This window comes from Polypterus senegalus, chromosome 15 (genome assembly GCF_016835505.1).
Source record: "Polypterus senegalus isolate Bchr_013 chromosome 15, ASM1683550v1, whole genome shotgun sequence".
In the NCBI taxonomy this organism is placed as follows: domain Eukaryota; kingdom Metazoa; phylum Chordata; class Cladistia; order Polypteriformes; family Polypteridae; genus Polypterus; species Polypterus senegalus.
Window position 1 is genome coordinate 45,127,441 of NC_053168.1, and position 25,899 is coordinate 45,153,339.

At 36.3% G+C, this 25,899-nt stretch overlaps 1 protein-coding gene across 5 annotated transcripts in view; it reads left to right on the top strand.

Moving 5' to 3' along the window:
* Positions 1 to 25,899, top strand: part of tbc1d5 (TBC1 domain family, member 5) — a 483,468-nt gene that overhangs the window by 398,930 nt on the left and 58,639 nt on the right. For all 5 annotated transcript variants that reach the window (XM_039737608.1, XM_039737613.1, XM_039737610.1 and 2 more), the window contains 2 exons: positions 16,777 to 16,862; positions 22,205 to 22,461. In XM_039737608.1, coding sequence (XP_039593542.1) covers positions 16,777 to 16,862; positions 22,205 to 22,461 — 343 coding nt within the window. The remainder of the gene's footprint in view (positions 1 to 16,776; positions 16,863 to 22,204; positions 22,462 to 25,899) is intronic.

Below are 25,899 nucleotides of genomic sequence, written 5' to 3' on the forward strand. Positions count from 1 at the left end.
TTCCTTTGTGCTAATCTTTACATTTTTAACATGTACCATTAAACACCTCATGCAAAACAATATTTATTTTTTTCTTTGGTATTGTGTATCAACTAAACTTTGTCTTTCTAAGTATGAACAATTATTGTGTTTTGTTTTTCTATTCTGAAGCACTTCCTTTACAGTATAATGAGCATTTAATCCACTAATCTTTTCTTTTATTAACATTTAAGATTTCTATGAAGTCTCTATGTACCATCAAATTATTTGCTCAGCTCCTAAATCAGCTAAATTGACACATTATTTATTCAGTACTTAACTAAACTAAATTCAATATTTGAGTATAGCTAAATGGTCCCTTACTTACTGAAACACACTGAGCAGTATTAGTAATTAGGTCCTTGAGTTCAGTGCTTGGAAAATTTATATTTTAGAGCTGAGTTTTTTTATTCTTTGACAGCGTTAAACTCCCTTTGGAATGTATGTTTATGATGTACTTGTTTTAGATTTTCCATTTTGTATTTTGTAAATTCCATGTAAAAAAAATTTTTATGGCAGTAACCAATTATTTTCAAAAGTTCTGTTTGGCATTCACCCTGTATGTTTCTCCTTACTAGGTTACATTAAGTCTATTTGGCTCAGATTAAATAACATAAACCTACCTTCAGTGGATGGGTTCTGCCCACCTGTCGTATATTTAAAACACATGCAACATATGTTTGAGTAACCCTGTAATGCTATGCCTTTTGGGCTTAGTACGATTCCCCCTGAGCTTCCTGCTTATAAACAGCTGAGCAATTCGCTCCTGTAATGATGGTTACTTTTCCCAGGGTATTATAGCAATAACGTATTCCTTTGAATTAGAGTCTTATTTTTTGCACAGGGGAGACACTTCACATATCTTTTATTAGTCTTGTTTACTCTTCTGAGCTTTGTTTACCGCACTGTAAAGTGGAGAGTCATTACAAACCTTGCATTTAGGCTGATATGCTTTTAGTATCCAGTTGTACGCTGCAAGCTTTCAGCAGTGATTTCCAGCCATGTCTTGAAGCATGACTTGCCTAAATTTAAAGTAATAGATTGAGTTGTTCATATTTTAATAAAGTGAGGGTCTTTATGTGTTTCTTCACATGATGTTTGTTATTATTGTTAGCTATAATATTGTATTTGTTGTACAATAAGCATTCTGAAAATTCTTTTTCCATTAATATTTTTCTAAAAAATTTTTTTTGTGTTCTTTTTAATGGAAATATAGCCTCTTCAACTAAACATTTAAGGTATAATGTGCAATATTTACAAATGTTGATTGGACTTTATAGTTAATATAATCAAATGTGATAATTATTTTTATTTCTGTTGTATTGCATTAAATACTGAATGTTTTCCCATGTATAGATGCAGCAACTAAAATAATAGAAAAGGTGAATATTTGTAGTGTATTTCTTGAGCGACAGATAATTTAAAGACATTCACTCACCGAATGTAGGAAATAATTCAATTAAAGGCCTATGCCCATCCTAAAATTGCATGCCTATTAAATTTTTAATATGTACTCTCACCCATCATTTAGAGTAATTTAGAAATCCTAAAAACAACTAAAAGCACATAAATGTGTAAGGCAGAGCAAAGGTAAACCTGGAAATGAAATTAAGGGTAAAATTATTGGAAACCTTTTTTGTGAATCAAAGAGTAGTGTGTGCAAATGTTTAAAAATATACTCAGTTGAATTGAATTGTTATCAATTGCCATGTTTCCATGTAAATTCACTTGAAATCCAAAGTGTTTAAATAGTTATAAGGCGTTGTTTGATGAGCTAGACCAAAAGCACAGGCTGTGAATTTCACACTTGCTCTGAATGACCTCAGCACAGGAATAAAGTTTTCCTTCATCTGCCACAACAGTTAATTATCTGGTGGTAATGACAGCTACGGCAGGTGTTATTGCTTAATTATCATCAGGGCTATTCCTTCTCAAGTGGGAGAACATGTCTGTAGAGAGATTCCAGGTTTTATTGAAAAAAAAGCAAGCACAGATTCCTGAAAAAAACTTTTTGAGTTCTTATTTATGCCTAAAATTGCAAATCATATACTCTACAAACAACTAAAGCGTACTTTGGTTTAAGTGGAAGATGCTTATACATTTATTCAAATTGAAGATGTAGAGCAATGTACCCACTACCATTAATCCTCAAAATTGCATTATAGAAGTGTGAAGCATATAAAAACAGTTTTCTGGAAAATAAGTGCTGACGTCATAGTTTTTCAGGAGAGTGCACTTGTTTGTTTCCTGTGAGGTCAGATCTTTTTTTGTTTCACTGTAAATGAGTTTGATGATTTACTATTTTCAGATTCAAGATCTAAATTGATGTAAACTTATTTTTTTCATGATTTTAAAATAATTAGAATGCATCTTTAAATTAAAATAATTTATACCTAAAGAACACACTCATTATATCATTGTTAAATTTATTTTAACTAAGTGCTTTATACCTTCAAAATAACAAGTTTAAGCAGAAATTCTAGTTTAGGTATAAACAGTATAATGTTTTGAATTAAGCTATATTTTACAATATATTCTGCACCACCAAGCCAACCACAAATAATTTCTTTTTAGAAATAATGTTTTTCATATTTACTATAGGAAGGAGATGTGTTACCAGAAAGCACTTGTGGTACTGGATGAAATTCAGAGCAGTGCTTTTATTCCTTTTATGCAATGCATATACTCATTTACATGTTCTTACCAGAATACTTAGCATACTACACGCAAAATGTATTCTGAGTAATAACATTGTTTGCATCTTCTCAATCAAGTAAGCACTAAAGTTAAGTAAGACATTTTCTTGCATTTGAAATATACAGGCTTAGGGTGACTTTCCCTTATGCTCAAATTCTGTTTTTCTCTTACCCTGCAGTGTAATGAGATGAGTAAATGTTCACACTGACAGACATGTTATTGACGAAGAAAATGCAAACAAATAGTTTGAGGGCAATATAAAAATGATTCTTCTCTGCGACCTCTTAAAAAAAGTCCAAAGTGCTCTTGAGATGTATGCATGCTCAGTGGCTGAGCTGGTGTATTGAATTAAAGTATGGATAATCAAAAGCCTCTTAGTTCTTTCAACATGTTCATTTTCTCTTCATAATCTAGAGTTTACAGCTTTAATTTCCATCCATCCATCCATCCATCCATCCATCCATTATCCAACCCGCTATATCCTAACTACAGGGTCACGGGGGGTCTGCTGGAGCCAATCCCAACCAACACAGGGTGCAAGGCAGGAAACACACCCCAGGTAGGGCGCCAGCCCACCACAGGCTTTAATTTGCCTATGCCAATTTTATTTTGTAAAACACACTGCACCTTTCAAAGATTGATTTAGAACGTGAATATGTGAATCTAAAAGTGGATAGAGAAGGGAAGGAGGTGGGGACCGCTCTGATTTGTTAAATATTTGAAGAAGAAGACAGTGTTTTGTAAACAAGAACTGCTAGACCAATGTGAGTTTTAACATAAAACAGGCCTTTAAAAATACACACAGTAATCCTAAGATGCTAAACTTAGGTGGCTCTTACTATATATATAGTAAGAAAACAAAGGGAACAAGATAAATGTTTGGGGGGATCTGCCCCGTATATTGTCTGGGTTACTGTAAGGCAAAATAGCTTTGATTAGCAGAGTAATCATTTCAGACTGAGTCATACATCAGACTGAAGAACAGGAGGATTGTCGGGTTTATATGGTGGAGAAGGAGGAAGAGGCGGGTCATCCAAGGGTGGTCTAATGCTGAAATAGGAAGGTATTAGTGCACATAATCAGTCTTATGCAGTGCTTCAACAAGAACTAGACCCTGCTGCTGTGTCCGATGTGCGTGTGTGTGACGATATATCTGAGACATTGTAAATATCCACAGAGATTATCTAAACCAACCTATATACCTGAATATACAGTGCATCCGGAAAGTATTCACAGTGCATCACTTTTTCCACATTTTGTTATGTCACAGCCTTATTCCAAAATGGATTAAATTCATTTTTTTCCTCAGAATTCTACACACAACACCCCATAATGACAACGTGAAAAACCTTTACTTGAGATTTTTGCAAATTTATTAAAAATAAAAAAATTGAGAGATCACATGTACATAAGTATTCACAGCCTTTGCCATGAAGCTCAAAATTGAGCCCGGGTGCATCCCATTTCCCTGATCATCCTTGAGATGTTTCTGCAGCTTAATTGGAGTCCACCTGTGGTAAATTCAGTTGATTGGACATGATTTGGAAAGGCACACACCTGTCTATATGAGGTTCCACAGTTGACAGTTCATGTCAGAGCACAAACCAAGCATGAAGTCAAAGGAATTGTCTGTAGATCTCCAAGACAGGATTATCTCGAGGCACAAATCTGGGGAAGGTTACAGAAAAATTTCTGCTGCTTTGAAGGTCCCAGTGAGCACAGTGGCCTCCATTATCCGTAAGTGGAAGAAGTTCAAAACCACCAGGACTCTTCCTAGAGCTGGCCGGCCATCTAAACTGACCGATCGGGGGAGAAGGGCCTTAGTCAGGGAGGTGACCAAGAACCCGATGGTCACTCTGTCAGAGCTCTAGAGGTCCTCTGTGGAGGGAGGAGAACCTTCCAGAAGGACAACCATCTCTGCACCAATCGGGCCTGTATGGTAGAGTGGCTAGACGGAAGCCACTCCTTAGTAAAAGGCACATGGCAGCCCGCCTGGAGTTTGCCAAAAGGCACCTGAAGGACTCTCAGACCAGGAGAACCAAAATTCTCTGGTCTGATGAGACAAAGATTGAACTCTTTGGTTTGAATGCCAGGCGTCAAGTTTGGAGGAAACCAGGCACCGCTCATCACCAGGCCAATACCATCCCTACAGTGAAGCATGGTGGTGGCAGCATCATGCTGTGGGGATGCTTTTCAGCGGCAGGAACTGGGAGACTAGTCAGGATAAAGGGAAAGATGACTGCAGCAATGTACAGAGACATCCTGGATGAAAACCTGCTCCAGAGCGCTCTGGACCTCAGACTGGGGCGACGGTTCATCTTTCAGCAGGACAGCGACCCTAAGAACACAGCCAAGATATCAAAGAAGTGGCATCAGGACAACTCTGTGAATGTCCTTGAGTGGCCCAGCCAGAGCCCAGACTTGAATCCGATTGAACATCTCTGGAGAGATTTTAAAATGGCTGTGCACCGACACTTCCCATCCAACCTGATGGTGCTTGAGAGGTGCTGCAAAGAGGAAAGGGCGAAACTGGCCAAGAATAGGTGTGCCAAGCTTATGGCATCATATTCAAAAAGACTTGAGGATGTAATTGCTGCCAAAGGTGCATTGACAAAGTATTGAGCAAAGGCTGTGAATACTTATGTACATGTGATCTCTGTTTTTTTTATTTTTAATAAATTTGCAAAAACCTCAAGTAAACTTTTTTCACGTTGTCAGTATGGGGTGTTGTGTGAAGAATTCTGAGGAAAAAAATTAATTTAATCCAGTTTGGAATAAGACTGTAACATAACAAAATGTGGAAAAAGTGATGCTCTGTGAATACTTTCCTGATGCACTGTATATATACAGTATATATATATATATATATATATATATATATATATATATATATATATATATATATATATATATTAATTAGACATTAAGCCTGTAACAATAAAGGGTGCTAGAACAGTATTGCATAAACATTAGTAGGAACAGTCTATATTAAATGGCAAGTGTCCTCGACCTCATTCTGCTTCTAGTCATAATTTTTTTTTTTTTTTTTTTGCAAGAGGCCTAAAGTAAAATAATAATAAAAATAAAATAGAAACATATATGATAATACAGTAAGTATAATTAATATTGCCTTAGTGTAAAATATGTAACAATATGTAATACACAATATCTGAAGAAGATATTTAGGAAAAAGTTTTTATTTTTTTACCTCATGAAATTTTTCTATAAAATTTCATTATAGACAACATTCTTTGTAAATACTCTGTCTGAGTTTGGCAACAGTTTGCCTTGTTCAGGACCATCTACAACCTTGACAACAACATCTGAAAAACTTCTAACTCTTGATAATGCCACATATAACTGACTGTGGCTGAATACTGGTTGTGGCAAGTAAATGGCAACTTTTTCTAAGGTTTGCCCCTGAGCTTTATTAATTGTTATGGCAAAGGCTAATGTAACTGAAAATTGTCGCCTTCTTAAGGTAGAGGGCAAATTAGTAGAGGATGGAGCCAAATCAATATGGGGAATAAAGACGATGTCCCCTTCAGCTGAACCTGTTATTACTTGAGCAATAATGAGGTTTCTAAACACTCTTTTAGTGTTTATATTCCTAAGGAGCATAATTATTGCTCCCTTTTTAAGGTTCAGTTTATGCCTCGGCATTCCTGTTGGAGTTAGCTGATTAAGAAACTCAATAGGATAGTTCTGCATATCTTGCTCAGTTGCTAAGTTTTTTTTTATGCTCATTCTCCTGTTCTTCTATAGATTTATTTGCTCTTCTGAGTCTTTCTCTTGTAGCGTTTTTATGACGCTCACTTTCTTTGTCTTCAATCGATCTATGTGCTCGCATTTTTCTTTGTCTTTCAGCCTTTCTTTTGTTGATGTTTACTTGTTGAGCTTACCGTTCTTTCAGGAGATGTTGCTTAAAAAGGGTTTGAGTGTCTGTGTCTTTTGTCCCACTTGACGTGTCCTTCTTTTTGGGTGGCATGTTGTTAATAGATAGTTAGTAAAAATGCGCGGGGCACTATGTGTGGCGTTTCTCCAGCAATGGATTTTATGTGCGCGGCCGTGAGTACCCAATCAGCACTCTCCCCAGCAAATGCGCGGGGCACTATGTGTGGTGTCTCCTAGCAATGGATTTAAGTGCGCGGTTTCCACCTTTATTTGCTTATCATGCGTGGCCGAGGCTACGCCATTCACTGTGTTGCTTATCATGCACGGCCGAGGCTACGCCAATAACTGTGTTGCTTATCATGCGCGGCTGAGGCTACGCCATTCACTGTGTGCCCAGGTTCCATCTTTATTTGCTTATCATGTGCGGCCGAGGCTACGCCATTCACTGTCATGCAAATGGGTGGGGCACGGTGCCGCCCCACGCATGTGCACTTCACCAGAAGACACGCACACATGGACACCTGGACGCACACAGGGGTTTTATTAAAGAGGATATATATATATATATATATATATATATATATATATATATATATATATATATATATATATATATATATATATATATATATATATATACTTACACAATATATAGTGGGTTTATGTGTATATATATATATATATATATATATATATATATATATATATATATATATATATATACATGTATATATATATATATATATATATATATACATGTATGTATTTATCTGAACAACTGTATTCAAACCAATGTATCTGAAATAAAACACATGTATTTATTATTTATGTATTGGTTCCGATACATATACTGTATAATTATGTATTTTTATGCATTCATGTATATGTTGCAAGTTGTTTTTTGTACTTTTATTGAATTCTTCTTGTAACCGAACTCTTTGTGAGTGATTTCCTCCTGCATCTCAAAGGTTTGTATGGTTGTTTGGTAACTTCAGCCACACCTGGTGTGATGAGTGAGTGAAAGTGTGCCCTGTGCTGGTCTTATGCCTATACAGTAACTGCAGGAATAGGCTGACATTGACCCTGTACTAGAATATGTTTAAAATTATGGGAATATTCAGTAGGTAAACCTGTACAAAGCTCTGACCTTTTATATGGGAATTATATTATAATTTTGGCCCCTGTACCTATCATGTATGAGGTGTTTTAGATGTAAGATGCACTGAGATATTGCCTTCTGTGAAGTTAACTATATAAAGTGATGATAGAAAGTAAAGTGAATTTTAATTCATTGCCATTCAAAGTCATAATTCCTTAACAGAAACTGCACTCAACAAAAACAACTACTGACTTTCCAACCAACATTTAAATAGAATCATCTACCCTACAAATCAGTCAGATTAGTTAGTAAGTAGCATTTCCCTATTTGACTAAGTTGATTTTTTCCAGGTAATAAAAAATAGTTATTGAGGAAATGAGCATTTCCTTTAATTGACTTTCACACCCTCCACTCTTGGTTCCTTCCTTGTTCCTGATTTTTCCATGATGGCTCACATTAATAACAGCAATTGTTTAAGAAAGTATGATGGTTCAAAGTTACAACTTTCATTTCTTTACAGAAGAAAACAAAGAGTTGTTTATATTAGGATTTGATTAATCAAAATTTCATTCGTTTCACAGTTTTCTCTCCTCTTGATTTTGTATTTATTCCCCAAATGAATGATTCTGATAGCATTTCCTCCTGATATTCCTGCCTTAATTTAGGACTTTCTCCCTACCTAACATTTTTGTCTATGTTTGTCACCTTTCAGACACTCATATTGGTCTTTTTCCTTGTGTGCCTTTAATCTTGCTTTTTTGGCTTCAGACCTCAGCTTCTGCTTGTGAAATGACTTTGCCTGCTCGATGTGGAGTGTATAAAGCACTGGCCACAGAAGAAGGCAGATGTAACGGTAGAAGAGAGGACAAAATGGCAACAGATATGCAGTTATCTGACAGCAGTTTTTTTTTCTTAAAATCTTTATATCCCGTTTTATATCTACTATCTAAAGTAAGAGGCAAATGAAGAAAAATATTTTAAGAAATTTATAGCAGTGTGTAGTAATCTCCTATACAAATCAAAACATGAATGAATGGGCAAGGCCATACAGAAAATTGATGTCTGCTTTATTAAGCAGTCTACAATAAGACTGCCTCTTACAAGTTGATGCAACCATAATAAATTGTACTGAAAAACTGCAGATAACCCAATAAATTTTGCGGAGCATTTAATGGGAACACAGGAAATGTTTATTTGAGACCCTTATGCAAAGAGATATACAGGTGCATCTCAAAAAATGAGAATATTGTGAAAAAGGTTACTTGTTTTCGTAATTTATTTAAAAAAGGTCAGCTTTCATATATGCTAAATTCATGTCGCATAAAGTGAAATATTTCAAGGTTTTTTGTTTTAATGTTGATAATTATGACAGATAGCTTATGAAAATCAGAAATCTAGCATCACAGATTATTAGAATATTATCTATGATCAATCAAGAAAGGATTCACATTACAGAAATGTCCAGCCTTTGAAAAGTATGTTCATTTATACAGTCACTACTTGGTTTGGACTTCTTTACCACGAATTACTGCATTAATGTGGCATGGGATGGAGGTGATTAACTTGTGGCACTGCTGAGGTGTTATTGAAACCCAGGTCGCTTTGATAGCGGCCTTCAGCTTGCCTGTATTTTTGGGTTGGGTGTGTCTCATATTCCTCGTGACAATACCCCACAGGTTCTCTATGGGTTTCAGGTCAGGTGAGTTGGCTGGTTAATCAAGTACAATAATATCATGGGAAGTAAACCATTCAATAGTAGTTTTGACACTGTGGGCAGGTGCCAAGATCTGCTGGAAAAGGACATCAGCATCTCCATAAAGCTTGTCAGCAGATGGAAGCATGAAGTGCTCTACAATCTTCTGGTAGATGGCTGTATTGACTCTGAACTTGATTAAACACAGTGAACCAATACCAGCAGATTAAATGGTGGCCCAAATCATCACAGACTGCAGATACATCATACTGGACTTCAAACACCTTGGATTCTGTGCCTTTCCACTCTTCCTCCTGACTATAGGAACTTGATTTCCAAATGAAATGCAAAATTTACTTTCTTCTGAAAAGAGGACTGTGGACCACTGAGCAACAGTCCAGTTCTTTTTTTTCCTTAGCCCAAGTAACACATTTCTCTTGTCTGTGGTTCAGGAGTGGCTTGATATTAGGATTGTAATAGTTCTAGCCCCTTTCCTGAAGGCGTCTGTGCGTGGTAGGTCTTGATGCACTGACACCAACTTCAGTACACTCCTTGTGAAGCTTTCCCAAGTTCTTGACTTGACTTTTCTTAGCAATCCACTCAAGGCTGCAGTCATCCCAGTTGCTTATACGCCTTTTCCTGCTATACCTTTCCCTTCCAGATGACTTTCCACTGATATGCTTCAATACAGCACTCTGCAAACAGCCAGCCTTTTCAGCAATAATCTTCTGTAGCTTACCCTCCTTGTGTACTGTATATAATCAATCAATGATTGCCTTCTGGACAACTGTCAAGACAGCAGTCTTCCCCATGAGTGTGGTTGCATGTATTGACCTAGACTGAGAGATACACTGTATTTGTACTGTTTGGATAGCAATTTACTCAAACTCGAAATTAGATATTCTAATAATCTGAGATACTGGATTTCTGATTTTCATGAGATATCTGCCAGTCATGAACATTAAAACAATAAAAGGCAGCATGTGTTACTCAGGTGTTTCTCTCTTCCTTGGTGGCAGAGATTCAGAATGTTCAAACGAAGTCATAATGTCATTCAAATGGGCCATTGAGTATCCACTCTGGGTTTTTTTGATTGTGACTCTCCTTTTCCTTTGCTGTCAAGAAAGATTTGTATTTTTTAGAGTAAGATTGTATTATCTCATTAACTGACCCTTTACCTTGAAATGCGTGTATACTGTTTGTACTTGCAATTGTACAACAGTGACACAGTAGTACAAATCCACCTTTTGGTGCACAGTTAGGTCTCACTTCATTTATTAATCAGCAGCACCTAGGCTCCACGTTCTAAGGAACTGAGAATAAGTTACACAAGTATTAGCCCCAGTTATAGCTCCTTTACGCCTGACACTGAGGATGTCCCTATTGTCAGGGCTTGTTTTAGAAGCCAATCTTGGTCCCATCTTTCACTGGCTGCTTCTTCAAAAGATGCTCTATACATGTTTTCTGTCTTTGGCACCACATCATGTATGAAGATACCAATTAACTATGACTATGTAGCTTCCATGTGAGTGGAATGGAATAAAAATATAAACAGATGGAGCTCTCGCAGTGTGTCTGTGTTTTACAGTGTGCATTGAAAATGCCTCTGCCATTTTTTCTGTTTTACATTTCTGTTAAAAATATATTTTTGTATAAAACCCTTGATTTTATCACAATAAAAGCAATTAATTACAGCCAACCTTACATTTAATAAGTTAATGTTTTAAATTATTTGATATTGCTAATCAAAATACATTTTCTTTCTGTTGTATCATCAAACATAAAAAGGCAGAAAGAATAATAAATCATAAAATGAAAAACAAACTATCCCATAGTAAAAGTCAATACATCTGATGTCTTGATTATCAAAGTGAAATTCAACCAGAAATGTGTACAGTAGGTGTTTATGGTGTGTAAATATGTGACTTATTAACATTAATTGGTAAATACATGTTTGGATTCTCATTTAAAGAAAAATTAAATCAATGGTAACAAAATGGTAAAAGAAATTGTCAAACAGATGAATAATGATTTTGAATTTTCTATGAAGATAAAGTATGTGTTGTTGCATACTGAAGATTACTAATTTCAGAAGCAACTACTTTCACTTTTAATTTAGTAGCCTAAAAGCTGTCCTCTCATGAACTAGTTGCTCTCCTCTCCATGTCAACTATTTTTGAAACATCTACATTTTCCATTAGACAAACAACAAATAGCTGTCCTTTTCCTGGATAAGCCCGTACAGCAGTTGTGTTGTGACAGTCTTGTAACCTTAAGCCTTGAAGCACTGATCTTAGTGAAAACTGTTTTTTGACCTGGTGGACTCGCTATCTAAAGTGCACTGTGTTTCTCACCTCAGTCCTTCAATTCAGTTCCAGTCCCTAAATTTAGATCCAAATTGATTGTCTGCATCTTCTTTGTTGCTTTCCAAAGTACACACTGTTACTTTTAATTTTCAGCCTGTATGTCTGTTCTTGTGCACTCAATATACCGATATCCTAGCCGTAATTTCTTCTTTATATTAACATTTTTGTTATCATTTTATTACTGTTTATTACTTACTTTATTACTTATTACTTACTTTATTACTTCTTTCCTATCTTTTTTTCAACAGTGATGGAAATCATCAAAACACTTTAAAAACAAGTCTGTTGAACATGGTATTTTTGATTGATTTTTGTTATATATATTTTTTTTTACAATTTCTTTATGGTTGTGTATTTAATTTTGTATTTGAATCTGTTTTGATTAGCCTCCATGGCGTTAACCCCAAGTGTGACCCGGGTTCGGAATTCTAAATGGTTATTTCTGAGTCACACTTGGGGCGATGTGTAATAATCTGCTTTATATTATTAAGCTCAAAAAACTTTCAGGACAGTGCTCTGCTACAAAAAAAAAGTTTTCTATGCTTTCTGCCAGTGTATTGTAACTCATTAGTATTCATGAGAGAGATGAAATGTTCAACCAAAAGCACAATGACAAATGAGAAGCCTTAAAGTTAGTTTTTTGATCAGATTACAAGTTTCTGTAGGTTTGTGTTTGGTGGTAACTATCCTGCACCTCCTCATTGCCGATTTATACATAACACCATTTTGAAAGTGACTGTTGATCATGATTGTCTATATTATTTGTGATTTTTTGGCAATAGTCTAGAAGAGAAAATAGTTGTTAAATGAACTGCTATGCTGAGCCAAACTGTCACAGTAAACCACATGTGGGTGTTTTTCAGTCTACTAATACTGCAAGGCATAGTGGGTAAACCAGTCAAGAGATGGTACAGATCCACGAATCAGTTTTTGCAGACACCCATTTTCGGTGAAATTATGAGTGAATGTTGTTTTTTACTGATTATGAAATACCTACATTTCACTCATAATAATGACTATGGTATAAAGTTAATCACCCAGCACTGAAACTGTACAAAGTATGGGCTGTGTATCAGGCGATTGTCAAAATTATGTAGAATGTGTGTGTTCCCAATCATTGATGAAAGTCTCATGGTTTAGAAGGAAACTCTGTTGTAGATACAGTACATTATATCCGAATGTACACGATTCAGTATCAAGGTATACATCCTATGTGAAGCAAGCTCTGCATACATGTGGAACTTCATACTTTATACTGATAGAGAGACCAAGTGCATTCAATACAGTCCTGCTACATCATCTGTGTTATTACTGGCGGACCCTTTGCTTGACCAAGGTTACTGTTTAATGACAGATAGTTTATATACCTTACCTGAACTATATGAGATATTACTGCAAGTAAAACAGTTGCATAGAGTACTGTGTAACCAAACCGCCCAGGTATGCTTGGTGATACCAGTCATGTGAGCACTTCAAGCTGTAGGGTAGTGCAGTAGCTGCATGGAAAAAAGGAAATGTGATACAGGAAAGATGTCTGCCTCCTACGCAGAAACTGCCACATATCCGTGTCAAGAATAATATTGAAGTCATTATGCCTTGTTCTGTGATAGGCTACAAAAAAATGTTTGGAGGTGTCGATCATGCTAGTCAGGCACTGGTATTCTACCTTGTCACATGCAAGCAACAGAAAAAATATTACAACAAAATCTTTCAATGTTTGCTCGAACAGCAACTATGTGCATTGGTGGCTATTTTAAAACATATCACATGAAGAACATATACTAAATCTGCACAGGTACAGCAGTGGATGCTAGACATTCTTTTCCTACTGTGATTGTTGACGATTTATATTATTATATATTTTATTATTTATTGTATATTTAATGCTTTGAGGCAATGCTATGAAAAATTGAACTGGTCTGAATTTAATTAACTTCCATAATACATTGGAGGAAAATATTGGCAGTGACTGTCTAGTTGAAGACTAGAGCTGGGGGTATTATGTTGCAACTTAAATCACTAGATGTCAACATTACTAATATGAATAGAGCCCAGCACGCGTAAACTGTTGCAGGAATAGAATACAAAAATCCTTTAAAAACAACTCTGTGTGCAGTCCTCCTATTCCTCAATATTTGTAACCTGCATCTGACCCAGCTGATTCTCAGAACACCTGCAGCTACTGAGCTGTAATTCAAGACTTTTCTCTGAATGAGTCTGTCACTGTGTGCATGTATGTGCCCACACAGGCACACTTTAGCTTTGCTAGCCAGCCTATTAACATAATGAAAATTAAAAAAAATAATCTGTTAGTTACCTGTTATTCTCACATGCCCAAGAACTTCATGGTTCCATTTGGTTTACATATTTACTACATATAATAGTAATGGTAATTTTATTTGTATCTAGCTATGTCTTGGTCAGATCATTTCAACTGTTAAACTCTTTGGGAGTAGTAGGAACAGATAAACATTAACACCATAGGTTAGATATAGCAGCAATGTAATTGTGTGTAAATAAGTTATTATTCTCTGTGTATTCTTTTATCTGCCCATATTAACCAACAAATGTAATACTAATAAGGAATAGCACTTAGTCTATTATTAGGCACCCATCCAAGTTTAGTTCTTGCCTTTCTCCCTACATTGCCAGCATAGGCTTTAGCCCCTGGGATTATGAAAAGCATGAAGCAGGTACAGAAAAATGGATTCATAGATATATTCTGCTTCATTTAGTGTCACTTGGTCTGAAACAGCAGGTGCAGCCGGTTGCTTTGAACTTGTTTGATTCCCTGCCAGAAGTCATTGTGTGTATTTTACATGTTCTCCTAATGTTTATTAAGGGGTCGATATTTTTGAGATCTATAATTTTTTTTTATATCATCTATATACTGTTATAGTTTTTTTCATTTTTTGCAATATGTAGATATGGAAATCTGTGGTTCATAAAGGCAATATTTGCAAGTACAATACATTTTACATTCTAGATGATATCACAAATATTAAAACTTTTTTCAGGGGTTTTCTTAACCAAATGTACCGTCCACATTTATGCTGAGTGTCCATTTTGGGTCCAGCTTTAAGACATTGTCTTATCAAAAGCCTGGGTGGGATGGATTGGTTGAGTACTGGGTTTTGTCCTTAGAATATTTTTTAAAGCTAGAAATGCCTCCTCGACTCCAGCTGACTGGAGCTCTTCAAAGCTTATTCATACTGAATTCAGAATTCACAATATAATCAACAAGAAAATGAAAAATCAAGAGACCTTTTCTAAAATCTTTATTTGCTCCTGTCCTGAAGTTCATCTCTGCATAAATAGCAACAAAGGTCAATAATCTGAGTAGTTTTCAATACATTCTGTTTGTGTATAAAATGTGCTAAATTATTGAGAAAGTAGCAAATTTAGCAGTCTTCGTTTAACTGTATAACAACCTACGTATATGTCCTCAAGAATTTTAAAGGAACACATATATGAATACCATGTGGTCAAATAATTAGTTATATTTTAAATATAACTAATGTCAATGTAGTGGGTAAGGCTTTGGACTACAAACTCTGAGCTTGGGGGTTCAAACCCTGATACTGACACTGTGTAATCACAAGCAGGTCACTTCACCTGCCTGGGCTACAACTGGAAAAAATAAAGAAATGTAACCAATTGTATCTCAAATGTTGTAAATTACCTTTGTTTAGGGTGTCAGCCAAATAATAAGCAATAATAATAATAATTATTGGTTGATAACCCAGCTACAAATACAAGGGCATATTTCCCCACAATGTCAGATTATGTACCAATGTGTGTATGTCATGTATTGTAATGAAATATTTACAGTCTTACTGTGAAGAATAATAAACTACTTGAAATCCATTTCCACTTTCATATATATTAAGGGGTACAGATTTAATCAAGGGTTTTCCTGATTAAGCAAAATAGTTGGACATTTTTGCCTATATGAATACGATTTCAGTTTTAGCTTATGGTATATTAACTAGGAAATAAATTACAATATATTGTAGAATCAAATTACTAACAAATAATACATTTAAAAACATTAAAAAAAAAAATATATATTGTATTGTTGTGACTATAAAGGGGTTTCTGTCAATTCCCATCCAAACTGATTATAAGAGTCTTATTCTCTTGACTTCAGTTTCTGGTCCAAAGATATTCTGAAATTTTGAGAAGTGAATCAGATTTATTCCCAAATAAGAGACTCATATTTGTTTTTGCTTTGTACCTAATGCTGCCAGGTTAGGCCCAGACTCTTAAACAATTGCTTTATTGATTTTCAGTATTTTTAGAAAAGAAAAAAAAAACCAGCGTTGGTAGTTAATCTTAAGACCTCTAAGTAATATGTAATGACAAAGAAAAGTCTGTGTCTGTTAGAAAATGACTGGTTTTAGTAGGAAGCAGGTTCAGTGTGTAAATGGTGTGGCATCTTGTGCAAAATGTTACTTAGTAATGTGACAGTGGGAGGTGGTGGAACAATGTGTTGTTTTTTTTTATTTAGACACGGTTATAGACAGTAAAATAAATTGTCCACTGAGTCTGTTACAATTAAAGAGCAAGAATATGGGAATGCAAGAGAAGGCAGGCAAAAGGATTGATTAAAAGCAAGAAATGCTTTTGTAATCAGGATGGACTGAACCATCCTGCCAAAGTTGGGCCTGCAGCCAAAAACTACTGGCTGCTAATAAAACTGAAAAGTAGACAGATCTTAAGGGACTAACACCAGATCCATTATTGTTTATACCCTGAACAGTACTTCAAGGCTAGCAGATTTGCTATGTGTAGCCTGCCATCTAGTGGTAAACAATGTATTTTTATTGTCATTTTGTAACTGATTTTGTTTTCTGTATTTATAGTGTTATTAACTTAACACCCATTCCGGCTTAGCTGTTAAAAGTCACTTTTCTACCCGCCATATGCCAAACAACAGTACACATTAAATTGTTTAACTTTCATCAATATAACACTATTTTCTTTCTCTTATTTTTCATGTTGTAAAGAATTTCCCTCGACCAGTAAACTACCAGTTTCATCAAAATTTGGACTATTACAAGACACGAGGAGCAGACCTTATGAACAAAACTCGGTAAGGCCTGTCAGTTGTGATCCTTCTTATGTCAAATGTATACTCACTGCCTTCCTTTATTTGTTACTTTGAGGTAGTGTTCATTATTGCTTTGATCAGTAAAATAGTCTTTCTTACTGTGAAAGGTGCTATCTATACATTTTAGATTGATTGATTAAATGATCATTTGTAGCTTTCCAATTTTTTGGGGTGTTTATATGTAAGCAGTGTCCCTACATCAGGGTCACAGAGACAGAGCCTATCATCATAGCATTGGACACAAGTCAAGACTTAACCCTAGATGGAGTTCTATCAATTCAAGGGCACATTCATCAATTCAGACTTTTTCATACAACTCTGATGTCAGTTTCACAGGTATATTTTACTTAAAATGGAAAAATGTTTACAGGGTTCACATATTAATTCCTTAATGGATTTGACCATAATGTATTTAATTCTATATCTACTACTTGCACAAATATTGACAAAATGAGCTTGCAATAGTCCTTTAATCTTCACCTTAAAATCAGTAAGGTTAGGTTTTGAAGCCCTTTCAGACATTTATTGCTCCAGAGTCATATTTTAGACAGGCCTGTAATAATTAGATAAATGTTTACAATAAATGTATATGTTTGTGTGCCAGAAATGCATTTAGAATGATGAAGGCAATATTAGTGCTACTCCATTCCAAAAATTTAATTAGACAAAATCCATATTGGGAATTTTTAACAAGAAACTGTCGACTGACCTCACTTTAATGCTTCCAAGTATCATCTTATTTTCTGACTACCAGCCAATAAGCACATTACTGAGTAAAAATGCAAACGATAAATTAATTAAATGTATAAACTTTAAAAATATGTATATTTAAAATGTTCATATTGTCTTTTTAGTACCATCAACACACTTAGGTTAAAATATGTCCTATAAACCACAGGTGTAAGCATAGATGTTAAGTATTAGTTTTGAAAGCTGCTTTGGTGTTTTGAAGTGGCACTTCCAGCTCCATTAGCCACTGTCTCCAAGACACAAGTGTCTCTCTGTGTCGAGTCTCTATAAACTTCTCTCGGTATTCTTCATCACTTGCTGAGCATATGGCATATATGCTTACATATGTAGCAGCTTACATGACCAGTTAAGAGGGCTCATTCGTTTTGACATATATGCTGGACAAGGAGTTGACTATATTTCATTCACCTAACAGTCCATATGATAAACACACATACACACACACAAACACACACACACACACACAACCGGTATGCTGAAAGGTGCTATGCAAATAAGACTGCTTTGGTATGCAGTGTGCAAACTGCCACATATGCATGTCATTATGGCCTACTTTGTATGCATAAATATGTGGAAAATGTGCAACGCATATCAACAGCCCTGTAGCACAACAGCTTGGAACTTCTGAAAGGTCTCAGTGGCTATGACTCCCAACACAGCTGTCACATTATGCTGCACCGGCATGGCAAGCCTTTGCTGTGGGTGCTAATGGACCCAGATATTGTAAGAAAGATAAAAAGAATCAATGCAAATTGAAATCAAACTGAAAACTAAAAATGAGGTGCTGCTTCCTGACAAGCCCATATAGATACAGAAGGAGAGAGAAAGACAGAGACAGCCCCCTCTGTGAATGAGTAGTAGGTTGTTATAATGGAGAAGTAAAGGCTCATCACCAGTGGTAGAGGCAACCGAAAATGTGCTCTACTGGGAATAACATCTCAGATATGCCATGTCAATTTAGGCATTGCACAAAAGAGGAGGAGACACCAGTACTGTATCATTCATATGAGAGATTAACAGTGATTTGTGTTCATTTGATTATTCATTGGATACATTTAAGCCTCTAAATATTCCTCTATGTGTTTAAAGTTTTCCTAAAACAAGCACTGATATTTGTTCATATTCCCTATACTTGTGATTAATATGTGATAAAGAAGACTAAAGAAGAAATAAAACACTAACTATTGCCAAGTGTTTATTTACTGTAGTGCAGAATGCATTCTGAGGTCTGTTTCCAAGTAATATACTGTAGCGACACACACTTATAATTTAGGATGAAGCCACATTCCCCTTTACTTATGTTTAGCACCATTTATTTGCTGTGTTAACGTAAAAAATTGATTTTTGTTTTTGTGGATTTTCAACATGCATTTCATTTTTGAAACCAAGATGTTTGCAGTGGCACCACAGTTCTGCTGTTTCAAGTATCACTAACAAGTGTTAAGTGAGGCTGTGCATGAAATGAAAAGGGCAGCAGCAGAGTACCACAGTTAATTCCACGCTTTTGATCTGGTCTTATAAGATAACCACAGTGATGCCAGTTTCCTTCCACCTTTGAGATTTATTTATTGGTGTGTGTGAGGCTGATACACTAACTGACAGAACACATTTTTTTTTCTCGAACATACAGCAAAATTCAGTGCAGATGGAGAGCCAGGTTATAGATAGGTAACTGATCAAGGTGTCAAGTGTAGTTGGAGGACAGCTAATCTGAAGCTTTATGAGGTAGGCGTTTTAAGTTGCTAATGTTTAGAACTGTGTGTGCAGACAATAACATGTAGATACAATTCATATAAAGCACACTGGTCAGTACTCTAAGGATCTGGAATTGATTCACAGTTTAGTCTGCCTTTGCAAAGTGTTCAGGTTTTCTGCAAGCATTCTAGTTTCCCCGCACATCCCAAAGTCACACATTAAGCTGACTGGTCTGCTGTGGTTTCAGTAGTCATTCCTGCATTGTAATGGTGCCCCTTCCAGAGCTTATTCCTTCTTTACTTCCAGTACTACTGGAACAATTTTTTTGCTTATAGTGACATAGTAAAGAAAATGAAAAATTAATGAAGTATGTGAAATGTACATGATTTTTTTAACTTGATGTATTACATATTCTGAATACTGTAAGCCCGTATTGATTTATTTTTAATTACTCTTATAACTATTTCTTTGACATCTTGTAAAACACTTTGAGCTACATCTTGTTTATGAAAATGTGCTATAGAAATAAATGTTATTGTTGTTGTGATCATTATTCAAATAGCAATAATCAATGAAGTTCACCTGAAGCAATACATTGTGTCTAACACTAACATTGTAGGTTGTTTGCCTTTGCTTTGGAGCATATGTAACATTTTTATAATACACAAGAATGAAGTAACGGAACACAGGCCACAGTATACAGTAGATAAAATGCATATAGTATCAAAACAATTGTTATTTTGTACTTTTCTTCTAGTACTCACGTCCTTCTTTTTGAAAAGCAGAAGTAGTCAGTTGCTGCAAACCATAATTGAGAAGTCACATTTTGGTCATAGTAACTCTTATTCCAAATAATTTTTATTTAAGAAACTATCAAGAATATACTGAATTGTCCATTCATTTTGTCAACAGGTCGATTTAAAGTGTCTGGTATGTTTCAAGAATAAAATTTTTCTCACAAATCTTTCCTCGGCTCAGGCTTTAGATGAGAGATCAAATTGTACCTGCAGAAAAATATTAGTTTATAAGTTATCTAATTTAGAAGTTCATATATTTTAGACATTAAATTTAAATTGAATGAATATTAGTATTTACTTGCTCTTTGAGTGAGTTAAAATAATGATATCATCAGAAATTATTTAAGCTTATTTATAATTTAATATAAAGGTTTTAGCATATGAAGCATATACTTAGTATCTACAGTCATGTGAAAAAATAAGCACACCACTTGGAAATTGTTAACTTTTCCAACATATTTGAACTGGCAAGCAATAGATGTTCATGCAAACATGGGCAACAGGTAAAGGAAATATATTTGAATAAAATCACAGAGAAAAGTTGCCTTTTCAATCATTTCTTCAACAAAAATATCAATAGATGTAATGGTGTACTGGTGAAAAGGTAAGTATGCCCTTGGCCTCAGAAGCTGGTATTGCCCCTTTAGCAGAAATTATTACACTTAGGCATTTTGCTTAATTGATACCATTTCTCCCAATCCCAAACCCCCCTGCTCCCCCCCCCGTTCTAACTTCAGCTAGGTGATATTTTTAGCAGCTCCTCTATGCAATATTTCGTCAGTTGTAAGGTGTTTTGGGGGTTTCTAGCATGGACTGCCCATTTAAAACCCCATACACAACATTTCAATGGGATTCAAATCAGGGCCAGTCCTTAAGCCACCATTTTTTTCTTGGTGGATTTGCTAGTGTTCTTTGGATCATTATCATGTTGAAAGATCCATTCCTAGTTAAACTTCAAGGTTTGGACAGGTTGCCTCACATTCTCCTCAAGCACACTTTGATATGATGCAGAATACATAGTTGACTTGATGGCTGCAAGCTTCCCAGGTCCTGAGGAATCAAAGCAATGCCAGCGTATAACATTTCCACCACAATATTCCACAGTTGGTATGAGGTTCTTATCTTGAAGTTCAGTCTTCAGTTTGTGCCAAACATGTCTTCTTCTACTGTGGCCAAACAACTCTGTCTTTGATTCATCTGTCCAGAGCACATTGTTCCAGAAGGCCTCATTTTTGCTTAGATGTTCAATGGCAAACTAGTCTTACTTTAATGTTCTTTTTGGAAAGGTCCTGGCACACCTTGCATGTGGGTCAAATTTGTGCAGTCTTTTTCTAATTGTAGAATCATGCACAAAACACCAATTGTTTCAAAAGTTACCTGCTGATCCTGAAATAAAATTGTGGGGTCCTTGGAGAGTTGTTTTAGTATCAAATGGTCAGTTTTTGGCCAGAATTTGCTGGGCCAGCCAGCCCTTGACAGATTAATAGTCATTGAAATCTACTTCATTTGTACATGATTTTCCCTACAGTGAAATTATTATCTTGAAATATTTTGGCAATCTTTTTAATTCCTTGACAGACTCATAGGTGTACACAACGCTCTTTCTGATGGCCTTAGAGAGCTCTTGGTCTTGGTGTGATGACACAACATATGTGAATATCAAACACTGAATGCCAGACCCTCAATGTGTGTGATTTAAATAAGACGGATTTCACATGCATACTCCTAAGAAGGCTCTAATCATTGGCACCTAATCTGGAACAGCAGATTCTAATTTTATAGTTTTGAAGAGGTGATAAATGTATTTGTGTACTTACTTTTTCCATGTAACAAATTGTATTTTTGTTCATTTAAATTATGAGAATCAATGTACCATGTCGATATTATGTGTCGTTTGTTCAAGTATGGCACTTTTATCTGTGGGCACTGTTTACATGAAAATCAAATGTTTGTTCAAATATGTTGAATCAGTCAACAATTTCCATGGGACATGCTTACCTTTTCACATGACTGTATAACATATCTGACTTAATACTTTGACAAAAATATGTGAAATTTATTTTATATATGTGTGTCTTTTAGAGCAACTGCAAAATCAGCACCACTTAACATCAATAAGGTATCAACCAGTCTGCTGAATTTTGGTCGGAAACTCATTGCCCCAGCCATTTCGACTAATCCAGGTAGTATAGCTCCTGGTGTCGGTGATGGTCCTGCTGCACCACATCAAACACTGGTGCGATCAATGGTTGAACCTCCCCTGGGTATACAGCAGCAGCAACAGCATCAACAGCATAGGCTGATGAAATCTGAAAGCATGCCCGTGCATCTCAGCAAAGGTAAGAGTAAAAAAGTGTATTCTTACAGTAAACATTAAGCACATTGGTTACCGTTGACACTGTTCTTCTAAAAGCAGTTTTATGTTATATAATGGAAAAAGTAATAGTAAGATATTTATGTAAGATATTTAAAAAGAAAGCCTATTATTATGTGTGAAATTTTATTGCATATGAAATGACAAATCAAAATTACCTAATTGCATAATTTTAAAGTTTTCTTATGCACAATATTATATGCAAAGTTTTCTGTAATTTGTGTGTTTTTGCATTGCTGGTTTTCACTTTCTATGCAATGTTTTTTCTGTAATTATACTAACTGTACTAGAAATGACAAAATAAATTTAAACTGAGCAGAACATGTAGTATGGTTAGTGTTGAGCAACCCAATGTTGCAATGGTTAGCACAGCTGTCTCACAGTACCCAGGGATTTGTGCTTGAGTCCTGGCCTTGTAACTATGTAGATCTGCACATTCTTCCAGTGGGCTTCCTCCCACATCCGAAAGATCCTCAGTTTAGGTTAATTGGCAGTTTTAAGGACCTGGTTTGGGTAAGTGTGCTTGGATGTATGAGTCGGCTCTCTGGTGGATTACCTTCCCATCTCGACTTCTGTCTAGTGTCAGCAGGGATTGACTGTAATACTTCTTAATACTGTTATAGAAATAGAGGGTTTTTTAAAAATAGTAATATAACATTGTACTGAAGCAACTGTCTATAACAGGAATACAGTTGGCAGTTCAAGAATTAAGTGTGCCCTCTGAGAACAAGCCAACAGATGTTGCTCAGAGGACCATGATAGTTTAAAGTGAATCAAAGTGAATCCATTGTGGTGTGTATAGTTAAACAGTTAATTTCAATTACTGTTGCCATCTCTTTCTACTGCTGTTTATTTTCAGTTTCTCAACAGTGAAATAAATTAGTCCAAAAACGTTGAACTATTGATTTGTAAACATCTTTACAAAATCATAGTACAACTAATCAATTTGCATGGTCATGCCCTATTTCAGAGTAAAATATATATCCTTATGCTGTTTTGTGTGTAGACCACAATTTGTATGTCACATTTTTTATTTTACATGTACTGTGTACATGCAGAGAGATGACACCATCCATCCTAAATCTGTATATAGTGAATAAAATGTATGAAACATTGAGCTGTCTTGACTATAAGTGAATTGGTGGCAGCAAGCTATATTAAAATCTTTATGTATTTCTATTGCAAATATAATCTGCAGTGGACTGTCAGAAGCAGCCACTCCAGCTAGTGCTGCACCTTGCTTATCTTATGCAGGTTCACACTGAGCTACAGTAAATGACCTGCATCCCCTGTTAGCAACTGATTACTTCCAAAGCTTAAACTCCCTCTGGCAATACAGTTAGAGATAAACTATTACTGACAGGTAGAGAAACATCTGAATCTTTACATGTTATAGTGCCGATTGACCGAAAATTGTTAGAGGAGGTAAATGAATTAACTGAACTTGACGTATAGTATGTTAAATTATCGTTTAGACATATATTTAAACAGATAAGAATATATCTTGTGTAGCAGATAGAGGCGTGGTCCACCTCTAACACCCTCAGGTACCACTCTGAACACCAGGTGAAAGTATAATAATTATTATTTTTATTAATATACAGTGCACCAAGCACCCTCTACTCCACACTCATAAATCACCAATAAACTACAAAATACTCTTTCCTCCTCGCCCAGACACTTCGCCCTCCTACCTCCCAGCTCAGCTCACTGTCTGGGCCTTCCCACAATCCTTTTATACACCCTGACCCGGAGGTGTTCCTGTCCAATCAGTCCACAATTCCTTATTCCTTCCGGGTCAGGGCAAACAGTCCTTTTCTTCACCCCGGGAGCACGTTGTTTCTTCCCGTCACATGACTATGACGTACTCCCGGGTTGTAGGGCACATGCAAGCCTATGAGCCCCCCTACAGCGACGCCTGGTGGCCCCCAAGGTATCCAGCAGAGCTGTGTAAAAACACTACAAAGTCCATGATGCCCTGCTGGAACTCGGGGCATGATCATGCTGTCGGGAGGGCTCCTCCTGGCGGCCTGGGGGTGAGGGCCGGAGTAACATGCCGGCAATCCATCACACTTGATAAATAAATATATATATATACAGGTGTATATATATATAAAAACATATACATAGGGAGAGAGATACTCTGCCCCCTGCTTGCTTCGCGAGCCCACCACTTCCCCAACACTTCTGCCGCTCGCATTGTGAAGGGTGTGGCTGAACACATGCTTTGGAGTTGCGGACAGATCACTTGCTTGCTTACTGCCCCTCTTGCCATGCAGCGTGTTCTGCTTCTCACGCTGCACGTCGATCATTTCAAAGCCTGTACAGCAGCCATCCTCGCTTTGCTCACCTAACCCCAAGCCCACCACAAAACCCAGGGGCACGCTAAGCACCTGCGACTTCGCATTCTGCCACTCTTGTTGTGAAGGGGTGGGGGGGTTCTTCCTAAATGCACGCTAAGGGGATGCGGACAGATCAGCTGCTGTCTTTCTGCTGCTGCTGCCAAGCTGCGTGTTCTCCTTGTCGCACTGCGCGTCGATTTTTTAAAAGCCTGTACAGCAGCTCTCCTTTTGTCTCACTGCTTTGTCTTGCGGGACATTAAAGTGTCTCTCGCGGGACGTTTGGGCTGATTATTACTTTCCTTATTTTCTGCATTTGCACATAGATTATTATTGTTCTCTTGTGCATCCTTTTTTGCCTTCTTTTCTCTCCAACGGTTTTGTGTGTCTTTTCGATGCGCCGCTCTTTCTTCTTTGCTTAGTCGTTCACGTGCCATCTAGAACGTATAACATTTTTAAGAGCTGGGAGCACATGAAGTGTTATAATGTCTAGTTTCCTGTGACGTCAAAGTGTCCCAAGATGATCAAATCTCAACCCAAGATTTATATATATATATATATATAAACTAAAAAATTAAAGGAACACTTTGAAAACACATCAGATCTCATTGGGAAAAAAATCCTGCTGGATATCTATACTGATATGGACTGAGTAATGTGTTAAGAACAAATGATTGCAGCCTTGTTTGATGGAAATGAAAATTATCAACCTACAGAGGGCTGAATTCAAAGACACCCTGAAAATCAAAGTGAAAAAATGATGCCGCAGCCTAGTCCTTTTTGCCGAAATTTCATTGCAGCAACTTAAAACCATACTCAGTAGTTTGTATGGCCCCCATGTGCTTGTATGTATTCCTGACAACGTCAGGGCATGCTCCTGATGAGATGACGGATGGTGTCCTGGAGGATCTCCTCCCAGATCTGGATAGTCTGAGGTGCAACCTGATGGCATCGGATGGACCGAAACATAATACCCCAGAGGTGTTCTATTGGATTTAGGTCAGACAAGCGTGGGGGCCAGTCAATGGTGTTAATTCCTTCATCCTTCAGGAACTGCCTGCATA